Raw genomic sequence first — 20,988 nt, forward strand, 5'->3', positions numbered from 1 at the left:
GTGGCACTGACTAACCAATCACGGTGAGCTGCATGTCACTCTGGGTAATATTCTTAAAGAAGTGCCGGTGTTTCCCATAGAACGGTTTTTGGGTGGATGACATTGGTTTCCCACATTGAACCTCTTAGGCAGTAAATAAATAACAGCAGCAATAAATGAAGATAAGGCCCACAAAAATGTATATACATATTTTATTTAATCTCCAACTTGCACGCTGTTTCCTTTGCGTTGTAAGTTGAATTATTGAAAGGATGCATATTTGTGGGAATGCCTTTGCTTTGGGTGTAGGCTGGGGGTCAAGTTCAAATTCACATCTTAACACAACTCACGTCAAGTTTTAATGTGGGGGGCACAGCACATTTGTGGACTGCAGGTGCGGAGATCTCGCCGCTCCTTAGTCACCTTAGTGGTCACCTCCAGGGACTTGCAGTTCGTGACCCATTACAAGATTGTCTCCCAGTTTTCACACTGATTCCATATTGTGCTGTACATGTAGCAGAAGGAAAATCATTTTGGCAGCCCATCGCTGTAAGAACAGGAGGACCACATGAAAGTAACCAACAAACACCACACTTGTGGTGACAGTGTGCCCCTCCCAATATTCATAGCAATTTAATAAATTCATTCAATGTAACAGAACTCTTCAGCAGTGTAATAGGGGAGAGGCAGATCTTCAATTTAAAAGCATGGTATTATGGGAAAGCCATCATACATCACTCATAAAATAAAGGCGTGGGCACTTTTGCTAAGATTTTATTGATTGATGAAAAGCGACCACGCTTTTATTTTGTATGAGAGAATTATTTTTTACTTTTTAGTACACTTTTTAACTTAATATAAGCATGGTTTTTAAAAATATAATATATAATAATATATATATATATATTATTTTCAACATTTTACTCTTGGGTTTGTTTTAGTATAATTTTTTAATCAATATTTTAACACTTCCTTTAATATTTCTGTCCATTACTAGCACCATCTATTGGTGAAATCTTCAACTATTCTTCATATGAAAATTTAATTTCTTAATTAACATGGATTAATTGGTCAATTAGTGAAACTGATTATTGATTCGTGTATTGTCATCAGAAGTAAGTGTGCAAAATTTCAAGTCATTTGGACAATAGGAAGTGGGTTAAATATCGATTACAAGATTTGTACCAGACAACAAACAGGCAAAGTTAAAAGAAGCGTGGTAAATAATAGTAATAATTTAAAAAAGCATGCAATCTGCACGTTTTGAGCATACAGTTGGATTAATGGACATGTGAATGTCTTTTTTCATAGGGAGTGCTTGCTACCTGGGACTGTGGTCTTTATTGCAGTGCAGGACGTACTTGATCCTGTCTAAATACGTCTTCAGTAATAATCAGAGGAGAGAAATACGGTACAAACGATCCGTATAAATAATGAATATTTAACTTGTTTTAAGATGCAGCTTTCACTCCCAACATACAATGGCGTATCATCATTTATACAAACATATCCAGTTCTTCAGATGGATGTACGCCCAGTTCAGCGCAGTGCAAGGCAGCACTCATCTTTCTGACGGCTTCTGGCTTCTCACCATCATTAGAACTCACACAGTCTGCATATTCAGTGAGCTTTTTATGAAACTTTCCAGGTATGGATAATAATTTAAGGACGTTTTCCCCTGTCTGTGCACAGTGCACTGGCTCTAATCACCCATGGCCACTGCCTGAAAGTGAGGCGTCAGGCCTGCTTTAATCAGTCACAATCCCTGCCTAAAAGAACTGTCCTTACATCAACTAGAATGTATGCAGCTCACAAATCACAACTATTAAATAGTTATTTTTCATTTCTGGTTACAGTGAGCTATACGATAAGTTAACATTGACAGTTTATTTTTTTTCCATGGACGTTTTTCCACATCATTTGCCATTGGACTGAGCAGGTCACCATTGGGTTCTATTATATCTATTTTCACTTATTCTGTATGACATGATTACATTTTTTTCATAGTCATCACTATGAGCCACAAGTGGTAAGTAAAATAGAAAAAAAGATATCCTTTTTGGGCAGAGTATTAGTTTAAGTCACAAATTTTACAAAGCATAGCACATATGAAAAGCAGAGCTCAATAGGTATGGAAGTTACTAAGCAAGATGCACACGTCTCTTTAGGACAACAGAACACTTGTAGTCATGAATGAAGTCCAGATATGTGCCAACAGACTCTTTCCCGCATGAGTGAACATTATTGAGCCTGTTACAAAACAATGGCACCGTCGCCTGCTTTAAGCACAAGAAAGGGACAAAACCCGCTCTTCAAAATGCAACAAGTTTAATTAAAAAAAGTGAGTTCAGTAAGAGACGGGGCTCATTCTTGTCACTTGGCTGATGGCAATGCAAACCTGCGCAACTGGCATCTTCAGCTTCCATTTGTTTTGTAGCCTTTTTAGCCAACATCACTGCAAATGTGAATATTGTGACCAAAAGAAGAATGATTGTTGAATTTGATCAAGGCACTCCAGTGAAAGGCAAGCAAATCACAAAGCAGCCCAAGTGGACGATTAGATACAGTAACGGGTTTATTGTTACAATCCCTGGGAATAAACAGATGAAAGAAGGATTATGTGGCACATCCATTTATTATTACACATGCTCTGCTGTCAAGTCTCCGCTAACAGCAGTCAGGAATAAGTCTCTCAAGGATATACAGTATGTACAGTTGCTCTGCAACTAAATCAAACTCATTACATTAAATGGATTTAAACTATATATATATATATAATATATATTGTCTGTGTGTGTGTGTGAGTGAGTGTGCACTTATGTATTTAAAAATACAAATGTGTTGCATTTGTTGTACTGAAAATTTGAACTCATAGAAAAACATAAAAAAATCTGATTAACATTCACCAAAGGACCTCTTCAAAAATATCTCCAAAAAAAATACAAAAAACTTCAAGGAATGTAACTAAGCAGCCCTCAGGGATTTGGACGTCGTGTTTTCTCACACGTGGTGGGAGACGGCAGAACGTGTTGAGTAAGCTGGGAACGGTTTATCCCGTAAGTTGTTTCAGCTCCCGGCTCATTTAGGTCTTTTTAGCATCTGATAGAATGGTGATATGTTAGAAAAGGTGTTCGCACCGTTTCAGTTGCAGGCCACTTTCTACCTGATTTTAAATTTACTGCCAGCACAGCAGCAGACTGGAAAGTTTATGAATATTGGTCTGCTGAGCTAAAGGAACGTTCCTGTAGCCCAGGCGGACACACTAACATGGTCACTCTTCTCAATCGGGGGCTCATGACATCACATCATGTGTCAGTGCAGCAGATTTACTCCTTAGCTCTGCTACGTTTCTGCCAAAATAAATAAACAACAATTTCTAAAAAGAGCAAAGAATTATCATTTGTTCAACAACATGGAGTCCTCGGCAGATATTTTAGTGAACAAGCAGATTTCTCATCATCACCTTCGTGTTTATTTAGACAACCTGAATGAGTGACAACATGGCAGCAATTTGGAGTCACTAAAAACAGTTCAGGTTATTACTGTGGAGGAGATTTCGTATAAAGCTGTGGATGTGGCATTTCAAGTAAGATGGGCAGCGACAAGATGCCCGCCAGCACCCGCACTTGGTGGCTGCCAAATAAAAAGTTTTGCTTAGGTATACAGTAAGTCATCTTTGTGAGGGAAATCCTCTCGCACTATGAATTTTCTGCATTTCCTTCATGCCTCCTGGTAAATTCAGAATCGGGAAGATGCAGACGCACATGCAAAACATCCCATGGCGTGCAAAAGCAAAGAGACTGGACTGCGAGGCTTTAGTGTACAAACGTCTTTCGAAGTCTAAAAGCGAATTTCAAAGGAGTGTCAAGTCCAGAATACATGCGTACGTATGCTTTAGGTCGTGTCAAGTAGAACTGCTGTTCTTTTTGACGTCTTGATCCTAAAGCTCCAAGGCCAACCAGGCAGCAAAAAATCCCCAGGATGGACCCAACTGAGAGGGGCTTCCCGGTGCCTTGGAGAAATGGGATTCCTGAAATAATGGCTTAACCAGGTGGAGCTGTGCCATGCGTGGTCTGCCATATTCATATATAAAGTTCAGCAAAGTGGGGAGGGCTTGGGGTGCAGGTAGACTTCTGTATCCTTACTGCTTGACATATTCCAGTAAAAGTTCCAGTATAGTTTTTTTTTTTTGCTTAAAACATGCAATAAATATAATGCTTATCATGAATAAATCCCATAGGCACCATCCTTTTTAAATTTAGCTTATACATGTCCATAGATCATCATATACACAATATGCTACTGCATTAAATTAGCATTTTTGCAGCATTTTTAATAACAATGTTTGGTATTCCAGTTCTGATCTCCAGCCTATAAAAAAATTAAAAACCGCTCACCCATTTTGTTTCTTCCTTAATAACCACAGTTGTTCCACCGTTACGAAAAGTGCATTTATTGCAACAGAAGGCTTGTTTAGGCATGTGCTACAGATTGGAAGTGCATCCTGAAAATTCACGATGAAACGCAGGTAGTCGTGTTTGGTACAAACAGAGGGACAGACGCACTGGTGAAAACCTCTCACTGGAGACCTGCATAGATTACTTCTGCTCCGAGAGCAAAGAGCTCGACTCCACTCCACACCTCCTGCGCTTGGACGCTGGACACTCCAGTGCAAATGAGAGGAGTACAAGCATGGAAGAGGTGGTCCTCAGTCGACGATGAAGTGGACAAAGGTGACAGGAAAGGCTCCTCTTCTGGTAGGATCTCCTTCAATGTGGCCCAGCTGAAAGAGCAGCAGAAATGGGTGAATAAATGATGCCTGCAAAATCAACAATCGACGCAGACTTGTGCCCGGCTTCACTCTGACTGCATCAAGTTTCACAATCAGCGAGTCGTCTTACCTCAGGCTGATCTCATTTAATGAACTGGGGTCCCGTGTGTAAAATGTTACTGAGATTCCATACTAAGACTCAGCTTACACCTGACAGGCAAAAAGTGTATGCACAAAAAAAAAGATGAATTTATAAAATTATACGTATGCTACGTGTCACGCAAAGTTCCTTTATTAATCACAAATTAACCTAAAAAACTATATGATTGTGCGCACACTTTAGCTACTCCCCATCACCACCCACCAGTAACAGTACAAGGCTTAAAGATCTTTTTTAAATATTCATCCATATAAATTTGGCCAACATCCATCTTTACTACAAGCCACGGAAGAACACAGAAAATGAACTTGAGTGAATGTGAACTTGAGATATTACTGACTGAAGTAAAGAACTGTAAAAACATGCTTTGGTCTCTCTGTAGGAGTCACAAACAAAAGGGAAAAAACAAGAGTGGGAGCAGCTGAGTGGAGAGAGCATTTGCAATGTGCCATCGTGCAGTGCCCAGACACAGGCCGTATACGCTGAACTATAAGACATTAAGAACATTTTATTTGAACATAAAAAAGTCAATGTTGTAGTACACACAAGTCTCTTTACATTCGAAGTGCCATTTGAATTTCCTGAGGGACATGGCCTGGGTCATCCATGCGTTCATCTCAGGTTGCAGAGGTAATCCGTGTTTTTGAGCTACGTTGTGCAGTACTGTACAAGACAGGGCAATGCCTTTGAGGGGCTGTACAGCAGTGTGCCAACCACTTATCTAAACACTGCTATGTACCATTTAATGTGCAGGAGTGCCTTTTATTATATCTCCTTTCTTGAAGTGTTTGTAGGTTGGTTAGTGATGTTAGGAACGAGGCTATGAGGTGACACTTACTAACACATAAAAGAAAGATTACACAAGTTGTGCTGTGCATTGATGACTTAACTGGCAATGGCAACGTTAGCTTATTTGTAGGATTTAGCAAATGGCAGTCTACACATAGCAAGAGGTTTCAGGTATTAGGAAAACTTTTTGGCTCATGTTGATGAATGGCCGTAAGTCGCCGCATGACTGCACAATTTTGCTAGCAGACTGTGGTAAAGTGAGGTCCACAGCTGGTTGGCGTATTTGAAATAAATACTTAATTGCCACACTAGCATCTCTGGGTGGGGCATGGTAGCATGGTGGGAGCGGTTCCTATGCACAATGAGGGAGTGGATGGCCCTGCACTGAGTTCACACGTGCAAAATCATCTGTGACCCAAATTGGCACCGGGAGTTGCTGATTGCCGCAGCTAAGCCACACCCCTTTTTAAAAGGGAAGCACAAGTGCTAGAGGGGGAGAATGAAAGCAGATTGGAGGAAAGGAGATAATAGGCTGGCCAGTGACAAAGATGAGGGATTTGCTCAATCAATTTTGGAATTTTGTCCAGTAACACATGTCCCCCAGACTGATGGTTACTGGATGTTGTTGACCTCTTTTGTAAGTTGCTTTGGATAAAAGAGTCCGATAAGCCAACAAATCTTAATGTAAATATTTACATTGATTCAAAGATGCAGGCTTGCGTCACTTTTGGAGTCTTGTGGCACTGTAAATATTGCCAAGAGAAAGGTAATCTGTGATAAACCAGCTGCCAGTATCATTAGGACATTTCATTGGTCAAAAAAAGGGGGATGAGGATGATGACAAAAGAGAATGAAGAACTGGCCTGCACTTACCCACCACTCATGATCTTCCTCCCCATCCACAATGATCACTTCTCCTTCTGTGAAGGTCAGCTCATCAGGGTTATCAGCCACACAGTTGTAAATGGCCTTGACACGTTTTGGCTTCTGTTTTTGCTGAAAAAAGAGAGAAACAAGCTTATCTTCATCCAGGTCTGTGCAGACTTCCTGTACTGTGCTCAAAGGAGTTTGGCCGAGTGTGTAGACAACATTATCTCTATTTGAGCAGAACGCCATTACACTTGTACACGGCATGTGCAAAGGACTCAATCAAAATAGGCTTCACTTTATCACTTTTGGCAGACAACCTGTACTATGAAGCACCTTCTACAGATTCCCAGTAAAATCAGGTCTCAGTGCCATTTCATGGGGACAAACAGAGGAGAATGAAGTAAATGAGCACACAACAGGAAATGTGAGGAAGCATTCACAGGAGCAGAATGGTCATCAAAGAGTGTGCACAGTGTTCACAAAGAAATTGGCATGAAAACACTCAACACATCAGGTCTTCTACAAATAAAATTTGCAGGAGATGGACAATTAATTTAGTTAACACAACGATTTTCAACCCATGCCAAGAATTTTCTCTTTTTTAAATATGCAACTGTGTACTGGGCAACAAATGCACATGCACACCAACTTCATCAGCTTTCTGATGTTTGCAACCAGAGTGTCTTATATACACAGAATTGTTTTATTTATTTTATAGACATTTTGAAATGTGACTTTACCTTGGCTTTGACAGATCTAAATTAACAGAAGTAAGCTTGGGCTTCTGTGCGTTTGTACACTGAGATGGCACCTGTAGCTGGGGCCCAGTGCTCAATGTCAACAAGATAAGCTTCTGCTCTGGGTGACAATGAACTGGGTAAACAGGCTCAGAAATACAAATGAATAAATGAGTGAATGGATTAAGAAACAAAAACTTTGTGGATTTGGTCAGCTCTACTGAACTCGCGTGGGAGTGGGGATCATGGACAGCATATTATGAAAATCATTTGTGCACTGTAAACCGTTGACATAAACTGAAAGAACAGACCAGGAAGCAATAATCTAGACAGGCTTCAAATGGGGTACTACAATAGAGGACAAAATGAAAAAAAACCCATGCAGTCTTATCTTGACTGTTTGTTTCAGTTCAGTTTATTTTATATGGTGCTCTCCACTGAGTCCAGACTCAGAATGCTTACATGGGTCTGCAGCTCTAAGGCAATGACAAAAACAGTTCAACCATGCGGTCCATCATTTATATGACTGAACACACAAACTACCTACCAGACATTCTCTATCCCTTCCCCAGTATAATGTGTAGGTTACGAGGACACAGTAGGCAAGAGAGGACATTCTTTGTTTAGCCATTGAGTAGTAAAGAAACATCAGTGATCAAACAAGTTGGCTTAGTGCACGGCTACTTGCAGCAAGAATATTTTTTTTTATTTTATTAAAATTAGTGCTGAACAGCGATTAAAATTTTTAATCACAATTAATCGCATGATTGTCTGTCAGTAATATTCTGTACCATCTTCACCACTCACTGCAGTGCTTTATGATCTTGATCTAATCAGGGGCCGCACCACGATGTGATGAAGTCAGTGAGCATGGACTCTACTGTGCCCCCCGCAGAAGTTTGTGAGAACATATGGAGAAATGTGAGGGGTCACAACAATCATCCATCTTTCTTCAAAGACCACTTACATCCTACATACTCTGTATATGAAGACATAAGCTCTTGTCTTATTTATTATTAGCCTGTCGCCTTGTGAAGTGTGTGGCTGCCCCTCCTTCTATACCATCTATTTATAGTGGGGTATTCCCTCATGAGGGACTTGTTTACTAAAAGTACAACAATAGTTTGCTTGAGGAACATCCAATGGCAGAAATGTGAACCGATTTTAACCAAAGATGGAAATGTAAGAGACAAAGTATTTCCCTTAGAATGTGGACTACTGCCATGCAAAGCTACAGTACTTTTACTAAACTGTATATACCATATAATATATAGAGTGAATTTAGAGAGTATTCAGACCCCTTCACTGAGCAAGCTTCCTTGTGTCTTTTACTGAGGAGAGGCTTCTCTCTGGTCACTCTCGTCAAAAAGCAGAGATCGCTCAAGTGTTGCAATGATGGTTGTAATTTTTGAAGATTTTTCCATCTCTACACAGGTTATCTGGAGCTCAGCCAGAGTGAATGTTGGGTTCTTAGTCACCTCTCTTACCATGGTCCTTTTTCTACAATTGCTCAGTGTGCTTAGGTAACCAGCTCTAGGAGGAGTTATGGTCATTTCAAACTTCTTCCATTTAAGTATGGCCAGCAGCCATACCACTTGTGCTTCAGAAGAGGTCATCCACCTGAAGCTAATCATGTTCAGGTCCGGCCAGTACTTGGATGGGAGACCATCGAAGAAAAGCTTAGGTTGTTGCTGGAAGAGGTGCTGGTGAAACCAGCAGTACTGACCCTGTGGTCTGAATGTGTATCCAAATGCCTCAGTGCAGTGACGGGGTCACTGTGCTGTAAAAATGGTGACATCCCTAGGATGAGATGTAAAAATGAGGTCCTCACTCTGTGTGGTCATAAAAGATCTCTCGGCATCCTTCATAAAGAGTAGGGTGTATCCCACTGTTGTGATAGAAGCCCTGACACTGACAGACACTGAGAGAGCCAGATGTTCAAAACACACCCGTTTATTTCCCTTCTGTACAGCACTGTGTACCAATTACTCAGTGCTTTTTACTTTCCTTTGCCTTTTCTCTTCTTCTCCACCGCCCTCACTCCTCCACTCGCAAACTCCGTCCTCTGCCTCCCGACTCTGGCTCTCCAAATGGAGTGAGGCGGCTCCTTTTATGTTGCACCTGGATGTGCTCCAGGTGTGCCCTGATGGACTTCCTGCAGCACTTCCTGGTGTGGCAGAAGTGCTACATGGGCACCTGGAAGCACTCCAGGTGCATTTGGTTCCTTTTCTGGCAGCACTTCCTGCCCCCTGGCAGTGGCTACAGACCCCAACAGAATTGAGCTTCAAAGCTCCCAATCCATGGTCCTGATGTAATCAAGGGGGGGCTGCCCTCTTGTGCCCCGGGGAAGATATTGCCCTTCTCCCAGTGTCCCAGTAGGGCAAGGTCCCCGGTCGTCTGTCACGTTGTCCAGGCTAAATTGCCCACCACAGCCTAGTCTTTCTGGCCCTCTCATCACCTGCCATTGCATCATCCAGCTGGATGCTACACATCTGAGATGGTTGAAGTGGCTCCCCACTCACTGTGTAAAGCGCTTTGAGTAGAGAGAAAAGCACTATATAAATGTAAAGAATTATTATTATAAGTACTATGAAGACAACTATGCTCTTCGAAACCCTAACCACGTTACATATCGGTTTCAACACTTCTCTCTGATTGTATCCTCTATTAATTTAAACCAACTTAACTCCTTATTTGGTGTATACAGTTACTGCAAATTTAACCCTTACATGTGAGCTTCCTGCTGCCATGCCAATATGCCTGCTACAATTAGGTAAAAAAGTCTTGATAACAACACAAACTGCACATAATGACCACACCATGAATGTTGTTTTTTAGGCTTTATGAGAGGGTGTATTCTAACATTTTGTTAACCACATACTAGACTCCTTCACTGCTAATTAAAACTGGTAGAGTAATTTAAGCTTTCTGTCAAAATGCTGAAGACTCAGCACAGTGGGGAAGAAAAGTACATTAAACTATTCAGCTGTGGCACAAGGTGACAACATTTGGAGACCTTTGGTAAGAACTGCAATGGTCCATTTAAAGTACACACTTACAGCAAAGGACTTTCTTGGCATTGGAGCAGGAGCCTGGGTCTGTCCAGTGGAGTTCTGAGAGGATCCCAACTGTGACCCTGCTGCCGGCTTAAATTCTTTTTCTGTGCAAAAGAGAAAAATGGAAGAATAACTATGCAGATATTACTGTGATACATAAATACAGGATAACAAGCAAGTCAAAAAATGAGCAAAGATATTTTGAAATGATCGCAAAAGTCAAAAAATCCGATGCATAGCTTTGCAATTCTAACTTAACCAAAATAGTTTTTGTTGTGATGACACAGGAATACAGACAGATGCATGAGGTTTAATTAATTTCTGGACAAAAACTTTACTTCATTCTTATTTTAGAACTACAATAACCAGAAATATATCCTGTTTTACTTAATACAACATGTTATGCAGAACTACTGAGTACAGAAATTCTTTTACATTACCCTACTTGACATGTCTTCATTTACACATTGTGATCTAGTGGCTGGGTATTAAAGATTGCTGGCTCAGGCTTTCCTGGCAGCACATGCAGTTATGCCAGACATTTATCAGTAAATTAATGAGTTGTGATCACAAATGGCACAGTCAATGTCCCCGAAAATGCAAACCTGGCAGTCTTCCATGACAAGACCCCATGCCACTCCCAAGAATCTAACACCCTGTTTAATTTGTGAAAAAAGCTGTAAAATTACTGGGTCAAACATGTAAAATGTTACAACAGACATAAGCAAAATGTACAAATGGTACAGTGGGTGAAATAAACATAAGAGAACCAGAGTATGTCATACGGTTTAACATGAGGGTCTTCACAATAAGGTATGAAAATGTGCAGTATTTGGTATTTTAAAGTTGTCTGGAAACTGGATGAACTCTGCAAAAAGGCAGGCAGTCAGCAACAGAACCAGGAAGGGCATACAGTAGGAAGCATACAAGAATTCAAACACAATGAAACTGCAAAGGTATGCTTTGAACAAGGAGAAAAATGGGTCAGTTTTCACTCAGCTGTTCACTCTGATGATCTTTTACATAATCTCCATTGTCCTCTGCTCTATTAGTTTATTCCAGCCTAAGCCTTTCAACCGTTACATTATCGAGCAATTAAATGAACAGGTCAGTCTTATAAGTCTTAACAAGCAATTTCTGCTAAATTCCTTCAAAACTTAATATGAGAATATCACAGGTCCATAGTGAATGAACTCAATTTTAAGCTTTAAAAAACTTTCTTACTGCTCTGCACATCTAAGTGACCAACATAAAGTAAAAAAATCACCCCTCAAGGGAAGGTTGTCAAAATGCTACAAAAGACTTGCCACTAGCAAAGTCCTTACTTTTGAAACTTAAAGGATGAGTTTGATCAATATTAAATAGCTGTCTTGACTTGAAAAAAAAGAACATACTTGGATTTTAAGCTTTTCCTCCATGCCCTATACCCTCCATTGTAATGCACCACAGCAGGCAAGATAATTTATTTTTAATTTATGCAACATACTTCACTGTAGAAAAAAAATTTGTGTGGCAAATTTACATGTACCATGTTTATGAAGAACTTAACTTCAAAGATTACATTTCCCACATGATTTGTCATAAGGACTCACATGAACCAGACATCACAAAATTGCATCTGTGGTAGACATTTTAATTACAGTTTTGGCATAAGAATTCTCAAACTAGGTTAACAGAAGATGGCTTTTTATGATATCTGTTTGGGTATTTAACAGTGCTCTCTACAAATGCTTCACAAAAACCCTACTAGTTCAAAGGAAAGGTGCTTTTCACCAGGAATGCCACGTCAGACTACATCTGGAATATTCAAAAAATTATCTCAGCAAATGGAAAAAAATGTGTTGGAGGACGCTTTGCTTACACTGCATTTTGATGCACAGAGATCAAACATGGTGTAAAGGCTGATATAATTAATAATAATTAATAAGTATAATTACTTCTGCATCGAGCCTAAGGTGTAGACTGATGCGGACCTCCCTAAAAATATGATTAAGCCTTGCATGGATGTAAACCTTTCACAGACCCCTACGATTCTGATTGGCCAATTTGGTAACTATTTATGTCTTAAAATGTGTTTATGTGTGTCTTTGATTACTCTGAAGTAAATATGGGGCAGTTCGAGGAAAGACTTGTTGAAGTTAGAAAATATCAGCATTTATATGACACTTCAACAAATGTATGAAACTATGGAAAAATGTGAGGGACAAATACGTACGTCTACAGAAGAAAATGTGTAGCAAGAGAAGTGGTGATCCTGGAGGGCAAACGCTGCCTGTATTTTAGGTTTCTCTCTCCTGACTAGCACCACATGTGAAGCACAGACAGATGGAGTCAATGAGCACCAATTAGTGTTCAGTCATGTGCCTGCAGCATAGTGCAACACAGAAGTATAAACTGCTTTTGATGGGGAAGGGTCAACGCAGAAGTATAAATCAGGCTATAGTTTTAAAATGCAGGTTACATGTTCTGCAAATATGTTACTTTTTATGGTAGTTATTTTACAATTCATGGAAAAATACTTAACTATTTTCCTGCACTCCCAACTTTCTTAGCTACAGCTGCCACAGCTTCTAATGTTCCAGAAGGCTAACTGTTGTTAATTCAAATAAGAAAAAAACAATGAGCTATTTAAAATACAGGATTTTTAAAAGCTTTGTTTTTGGTCATAAGTTATTCAAAGATCATTCTTGAAGGAGCCACAAGTGACTGCAAGCAGCACTTTGACCAAACAAATATGTTCCTGTCACTTACTGTACTGTTATGAAACACAGAATGGATTTTGGACAGGAAGCAAAAAACTAGGAGATAATATAAGTAGGCAAAAAGCAGCAGTTAGGGGGAAGTGAAGGCTCAAAACTGAGTAATCAAGAAATAAACAGGTATCTAGAAACCAAAGGGTAAGAAGTAAATCAGAAGTCAAAGTCAAAATGAAAGTCAAAAGAACCAGAAAACAAACCTAACACTTGGGCCCACTTAGAAAATAAGCTAACTAAGCATATCATATCATAATCATCCAAAAAAGAGTGAGTGTAGTAACCGTCACCATATTTTTCATATCACATCTGGCGACGTTCGCAATGGGACAGATGCAGTTATGCAATGCTTCACAGGTTTTGTTGCATAAGAAAGGAGCAAAATGAAAATAAAATTAAACTTTGCCAAAATGAAAAACAAACCACAAAAACAGAAGCTCTGAGTTAAAAAACCATGGTGTACAAAAAAACACAATTATGAAAAACACTCACACTGCATGTACAACCACTGCGCCATTTTCCAACTGGACTCATCTGAAATGACTACCATCTCCTTGGAATGTCTGTGTGACATCTGCACCTCTTCTAGGTCAGCTATGTAGATGGATCGGTGTCTGACAGTGCACATATGAAGCATTCCAGGAATGCCTACTACAGCCCAGTTCACATGCACACATGGTGTTCATAATACTTAACAGGATTCCACACATGATTCCATTTGACACCTGTGTGTTTCCATGCAATGACACGTGAGTGACTGTTTTACCAACAATGGCATCCCTACCTGACACTAAGCAACGTAAATGTGCAAATGGTTCTGTGTTGATAAAGAACTCCTCTGTTGTGGTTTTGGAACAGGATTTTCTTAGTTTGAAAAGGAGCTATATAAATAAAATTTACTATTATTATTACTTTAATGGGGTGGCACGGTGGCACAGTGGGTAGCGCTGCTGCCTCGCAGTTGGGAGACCTGGGTTCGCTTCCCGGGTCCTCCCTGTGTGGAGTTTGCATGTTCTCCCCGTGTCTGCGTGGGTTTCCTCCGGGCGCTCCGGTTTCCTCCCACAGTCCAAAGACATGCAGGTTAGGTGGACTGGCGATTCTAAATTGGCCCTAGTGTGTGCTTGGTGTGTGGGTGTGTTTGTGTGTGTCCTGCGGTGGGTTGGCACCCTGCCCGGGATTGGTTCCTGCTATGTGCCCTGTGTTGGCTGGAATTGGCTCCAGCAGACCCCCGTGACCCTGTGTTTGGATTCAGCGGGTTGGAAAATGGATGGATGGATGGATGGATTACTTTAATCAACTCATTCATTTAAGAATGCACATATATTATTCAGAAGTAACCTTTTTTTAAAAGCTTAAAAATGATGTGGTGTTTTTAACAGTTTATTACATGCCACTTACATGTGGGGAATCAATGACTGAATGATTATTTATTAGCTCCAAATACACATTTTTTTGATTCTCAGACCAGCAGTGAGGACATAATATACGAAGGCATTTTTATATTGGCGAACAAGAGTGACTAAGCATTTTAATCTATAATGCACAGCATGAACAGAAACCTGGACTGTGAACAATTAAACACTGCACCCTGTGATGGGATATAAGGAAGTGCAACACCACTGAGGTTCTCCCATTGAAGGGAATTTCTTATTCTGGGCAACTAGCAAACAACAAAGGAAACGGCTCCACGGCTCTCTTTTGCATTCATAAAACTGCCGCTGTGTGACAAGCTGGTGCTTGGCAGAAAGCTGCCTACAGTAACATCAGCTAAAGCATTTCACAGAAGACCCAGTGTATGGCAAGGAGCTATACATTATATACTGTAATACCAGCTTTACACCTTTTTATATAGTCTTTGACTCCCGTAAATCAAGTTTACAAGTGTATATATACATTTTTTAATGTGATACCTTTCTTTTTTCTCCTCCAGCAATTGTGACCTAGTTAGAAAAATGGGGGAAAGTCACTTTAAATTACCTGGTTTAGGAACCGATCCCAGTCCAAGAGGTCCTTTGTTGAATGTTTTCTCAGTACTGCAAATATAAATATATGCACACAGCTGTGAATTAAATTTTATTTACCTTTTGAGATTAAGTTTATGAACATAAACATCTTCAAACTAAATACATATACAAATATCAGAAATGTAACTATTAAATAATCAAAACTACATTAATCTAAACATTTCATAATAATCAAAAAATACATATGTATTTGATATGTTTATCCATAGCAACTTGCAGATATCAGTGTAGTTCAGTTGTTTTCATATTTGTACAACTGGAAGTCCAAAAAGGTCATTCAGCAACCAAATGGTGGCAACTTTGGGGTTACAGTTCAAAACCTTAGCCACTAGGCCAAACAGGCTGACTGGTTTAAGTGGCTGCAGAAAGCTTGATTTTCAAGGCAAGCGCATCACTCGTATTAATAATGTTAATATATTTAAAAGTGATTTATTGTACTGCAGTTCCCAGCTTGGGTGCGATCTGTGGGAAGCTTGCAATTTCAGCCTAAAAAGAAACAAGACTGAACATTTTATTGGAACCCTTGTATTATTGGGAAAAATGTGGATCACAGAATATTCTCAACAGGTAAAGTGATGGATGCATGATATGTCAAGCTGAGAAGCTACAGGATGTTTACATTAATAAAAACTGACATAACATGACCTAAGGAATTATAAACTATCTCAGCAGTATACAGCATATGGCAGGAACTGGCCCAGATTGGGCACCAATCCATTACAGCAGAGTAGAGGATATAGTAGACTTTTTTGCCATCTGAACAGGTACAAGAATAAAAATACTTTGGAAATCTTGAATGCTTCCTTCACCCAACCAGACTAGGGCTGTCAAATTAGCCAAAAATTAAGGTTTGGAATGTTCCAATTAAAAATTAGAATATATTCAAATATTTACTTAACATAGGTTAAAGACTGAGTGTTATGCACATACATTTGTACATGTCTTTTTATACTTGACTATTATAGTAACAGCCGCACTGCAAAAACAAATACCAGCAACTAAAAAAAATCCTAGCGGTACTCTGGAAAGTTTTGAATGCATGTCAGACAATATTTGCTGCACAGTGGAGTGCTACAAGATCCATGCAACATTGTCATAAAAATGTCGAACTGACAGCCCAAAACCAAACACAAGTTCACAAACATTCTAAAGTTCATGAACACCCCCCCCACACACACACGCACACACAAACACACTCATAAAGGGACATTTGTCAACTGAATCCATACCACACGTCTTCAGTATGAGGGAGAAATACCAGAATACCTGGAGTAAAATTTAAACAAATTGAACCGAGTGTAGGGTTCAAACCAAGGATACTAGATGTATGAGTAGTCAGAACTAAGCACTGCACCACCATTAAAAAAATGAGGACTATTTTAAAAGGATTATTGTTGTGCTGAGTGGTTACGAACAACACTGGCAGAAACATAAAGGTTTTCCAAAGTTGTACCTGGCTGGAGATTTTGGTTGTGTGGCTCTGCCAGGTGGGTGTGGAGGAAGTGGCGGTGGTGTCGGCTTCACAGGAGGGAGAGGAGGTGGTCCTGGCTGTTTTGACTGAAGATTCATTGCTTCCATAACACTAACTGTTTTTGCCACAGGTGGTGGAGGTGCGGCTGGTGGAGGAGGATCTTTATTAAATTAATAAAAAAAAAGAAACAATAGAGACATCAAATCAGTAATATGTGAATGCTTTGCATATTTTCATTTTAAAACAGATTAAATTTATTGTATTGATTAACTGTTCCATTAAAATTGGATCAAACCTAGCACATGCTTAAAATATAAAACTACTAAACATAAATTTGTAAATGTGAGCCAACATTATGTATGTAAATATTGTTAAATAGTCTTAGCTAATTTTATTCAAAACCTACTGTAAATTGAGCAATTGAAAAGACAGATTAGTGCCAAATAATAAGAACAATTATAAAATACCTTAGTATAATAGTGAGGTCTATGAATAGTCATTTCATGTCATTTTCTAACCCACTTAATCCAGACTAAACTTGCTTGAGGGAGGCTGGGGCCTATCCTAGCTAGCATAGGCGTAAGGGAGGAACAAATCCTGGACAGGCATCAGGCCATTGCAGGGCAAACACACACACACCAAACACACACAATTCACATAATTTGCATGTTTGTGAACAGTGGGAGGAAACCCCATCAGGCACAGGGAGAACATGCAAACTCCACATAGGGCAGACTTGAGATGTGAACACTGGTCTCCTTAATGCAAGGCATCAGTGCTACTAATGTGCTACCGAATCGCCCACTCTATAAATGGTGCTACATAAAATTAAAATGTAATGCTTGATTAACAAATAATTAGTTTTACACAACTGAATTATCTTGGTGAAATGTTCTTGCTGCTTGACCTCAGAGTGCAGCTGCTTAGAAGCAAGCAGATATCAAGTATGAATTTAATGAGGCTAACTTTATTTTTGAGTTCACTCACTTGCTGTTGAAGTCACACGAACAGGAGGAACGGGTGGTTGAATATTGGGGGGGTCAGATGAGGATCTCTGCCTGCTGTTGTTTTCTATTCCCAAGGATCCAGACTTCCACATATTGGAGCTTGTGGTCTGTACTCCTGGACCTGGAACTGGGAACTGAACTGCAAAAGAGATTGCCAGATATCTGAATGATGTGTAGCACTTGATGTATTGAATATACAGTATGCGCACGCACACACAAACAAATCATTTTTTTATTTTTCACACTGCAAAATCCGACCTTACCTATACCTTATAAAAAAAAAATCATAGTAACTGAGGACACAAACTATAGATCTAAATGTGGTAAGTCATCAAATCATTTCAGACAATCAATGAAAAACAGCAAATTAAGATGTAACATGTAATGGTGGATTTGAAAAAAGGCCAAAAAAAACTCAATGCATTAACAAGTCATTCCCTCATGACCCTGGATTGGATTAAGTGGGTTTGAGGATTAGATGAGTATTGTGAATGGATCACAATTTTAACTTTGATTTTTTAAAAGAGTTACATACTTTAGGTATACCTGAACATGGTGTGAACACTTTTAACAACAAGAACAACATTTATTTATATAGCACATTTTCATACATAATAATAATGTAGCTCAAAGTGCTTTACATGATGAAGAAAGAAAAAAAAAGACAAAATAAGAATTAAAATAAGAGAACACTAATTAACGGGTGGCACGGTGGCACAGTGGGTAGCGCTGCTGCCTTGCAGTAAGGAGACCGGGTTTGCTTCCCGGGTGCTCCCTGTCTGCAGTTTGCATGTTCTCCCTGTGTCTGCGTGGGTTTCTTCCGGGTGCTCCGGTTTCCTCCCACAGTCCAAAGACATGCAGGTTAGGTGGATTGGCGATCCTAAATTGACCCTAGTGTGTGCTTGGTGTGTGGGTGTGTGTGTGTGCCCTGCGGTGGAGTTTTTTTCCTGCCTTACACCCTGTGTTGGCTGGGATTGGCTCCGGCAGACTCCTGTGACACTGTAGTTAGGATATAGCGGGTTGGATAATGGATGGATGGAACACTAATTAACATAGAATAAACAGGTGCTGTTTGCATTATGACGTGTGTCTTCTCTGGAGGACAATGGCAACGTTGTAAGTGAACTGAGTTAAAATGCTGGTATCCTGCAGTGATGCAAATGAAACTGTACATACTACAAAAGATTTTTCAATATACCCTCTGTTTGTTTTCTTCTGCTCAATCTGTTATGTTTCACAGTTGAGAGTAAGCTACAGTATGTGTTACAGTATGCTAAGACTTTACTTTTGGCCTTCCTTTACATTTTAGTTTGGAATAGAGAGGATGGCAGGTTGACAGCATAAGGTACATTTTATCTTTTTCACTGGAATATACAGAGTAGCTTAGACTGCACCGCATATCTGTTCCAGTTTCCACCATCGTGTAGGATAACTCTAAACAGATGCCTGTTTCTAAGATGACATCACTTTGGCGGAATTTGACTTATCTCCTTAATAAACTGCAGAAAACACTGGCTACCCGGCATTAAGTAGTAACTGTAGAATGGGCTGTCTGTAAAGGATGTGGAAATATACTGAAACTCTGCTTAATCTCTGGTCCTATATGTCACTGCCACTTAATTCTGATATTTATTTAAAATTTGGATTTTAGTAAGAAAAAAAGAAAACTAACTGAGAAAAAGAGACTTTTCTGCAGACTGTGTACACCCACTCATTTTCTCTACTTACATTATCCAGTGCACATCTGCAGGAAGCTAAAGCCTGTTCTAACACCATTCAGCAAAACACAAGAACCAACCCTAAATGGGATGTCTGTTATTCACTTTTTACTCATAATATCACTCATATATTTTCTTAGCTTGATAGTTCTAGTTAAAGGTTTTAGATCACAGTTCCAACAAAGTGAAAATTTGTGTTTGATTTTGTGAAACTACACAAAAGGCCTTCATTAAAAATGACAACAGCAGGAGTGTACATATCGTGTGTGTTTTCCATTAATAAATATTTACATTCAGTATGTCTGATATTAGATTTACTGCATTGTATCATTTTCTTTTACTCCACTAATATCTCATTTTTGTGAATGACATGCAAGTAACCATCTCACTGCATTGAGAAGACAGAACAGCGAACTTGAACCTGTTTGTAGGGGCGGGCTCTGTGTGTGTGACAGCTGAGAACCAAAAACCACTCATCCAAGAGTACAATGCATTATAATGCAACAATGAGGATATGTAATATGGGTGTTCTGGATCTCACTAACAGCAAACATGCTCATTTTCCTGATGTCTCATGTTTTAGGTACTATGACTAGATGGGGAAACAAAATGAAAAATGAACAAGACTGTAGCCAAACTCGCCACACCTGGGAAGCATTTGTACAACACTGGCTATGTCAGGCTGCACGGTATTAACTATCAAAAAACATCCATATTTTCCCATTATGAGAATATGACTAGATGACTTGATCTGTTGATTATGTGGCATGAGAAAAGTGAGATTTTTTTGATGAACATTTTTATGTCGTTTGCTGTGATCCAGAATTGGTCTCTTATTTTTGTAATCCATAAAAACATGAGATTAAACATTTTTCTTGCCTATCACTACAAATTAACATTGGGTAACATCTAAAAAAATATAATTTTTGCATGGAATATTCCTTTAAGATGACAGGCCTCCCATTGTAACACTGTATCACACAATTAAAATACGTTAGCTACATTAGTAGACTTAGACCAAAATATATATTTATCAGTGATCATGTAAAACACTTACTGGTTTAATATTAAGAGCTACAAAGGAAACAGAATCAAAATCATGGAGGACGTTATTCTTGGTCATCCTGACAGGGCACAGTTTAATTTTATAAACATACTTCTTTGCCCTTCTTTAGTGCCATAGTAGCTGTGCATATAATATGTCTCAATTCCTTAGCAACACACTGACTAATCTGTGCATGTCACACCATAAAACAAAGATTGGAACATCTCTCACCAGGTCTATAAAGCTTCTCACCTTTGGCTATATTTCTTGGTGGCAGTGGAGGACCACTGGTGGTCACTGGGGCTGCTGGCTGGTTTGAAATTGGGCTGGTGTTTAGAACTGTTCCATACGTCTCATTGTTGATCATGCTTGGAACGTAACTTCTCTGCTTGTCCTTAACAAGGTTTGCTGCGTCTCTTGCCAAAGCAGCTGCTGTGGGTTGAAGAGGAGCGCTGGGAGGCTGATAACAGCTGATAGGTCTTTCATCTCTGCGCAAAGGGCTGGGCTGCTAAAAGAAATAAAATGGCTCATGTTAGACTTTGTTATACCTTGACTTCCTAAACTATCAATGAAGGTACAGTATAGTGCAAAATAGGCTTAGTTTGTGG

General features: G+C 39.5%; 1 protein-coding gene across 2 annotated transcripts in view; it reads right to left on the reverse strand.

Annotated features, from left to right (window-relative positions):
* Positions 1 to 2,531: 2,531 nt before the first annotated feature.
* asap2a (ArfGAP with SH3 domain, ankyrin repeat and PH domain 2a) overlaps positions 2,532 to 20,988 on the reverse strand; it is a 220,762-nt gene continuing 202,305 nt past the window's right edge. Inside the window, exons 22-28 of one of the 2 annotated variants that reach the window (XM_028796885.2) lie at positions 20,633 to 20,885; positions 17,598 to 17,756; positions 16,593 to 16,770; positions 15,093 to 15,148; positions 10,366 to 10,466; positions 6,573 to 6,695; positions 2,532 to 4,762 (exon numbers count right to left, since the gene is read on the reverse strand). In XM_028796885.2, coding sequence (XP_028652718.1) covers positions 4,688 to 4,762; positions 6,573 to 6,695; positions 10,366 to 10,466; positions 15,093 to 15,148; positions 16,593 to 16,770; positions 17,598 to 17,756; positions 20,633 to 20,885 — 945 coding nt within the window. In that variant the 3' untranslated portion in view covers positions 2,532 to 4,687. Of the gene's footprint in view, positions 4,763 to 6,572; positions 6,696 to 10,365; positions 10,467 to 15,092; positions 15,149 to 16,592; positions 16,771 to 17,597; positions 17,757 to 20,632; positions 20,889 to 20,988 lie in introns of both variants that reach the window. The other variant, XM_028796884.2, reaches the window with a different exon arrangement.

The sequence above is a fragment of the Erpetoichthys calabaricus genome, chromosome 3, assembly GCF_900747795.2.
Source record: "Erpetoichthys calabaricus chromosome 3, fErpCal1.3, whole genome shotgun sequence".
Classification (NCBI taxonomy): domain Eukaryota; kingdom Metazoa; phylum Chordata; class Cladistia; order Polypteriformes; family Polypteridae; genus Erpetoichthys; species Erpetoichthys calabaricus.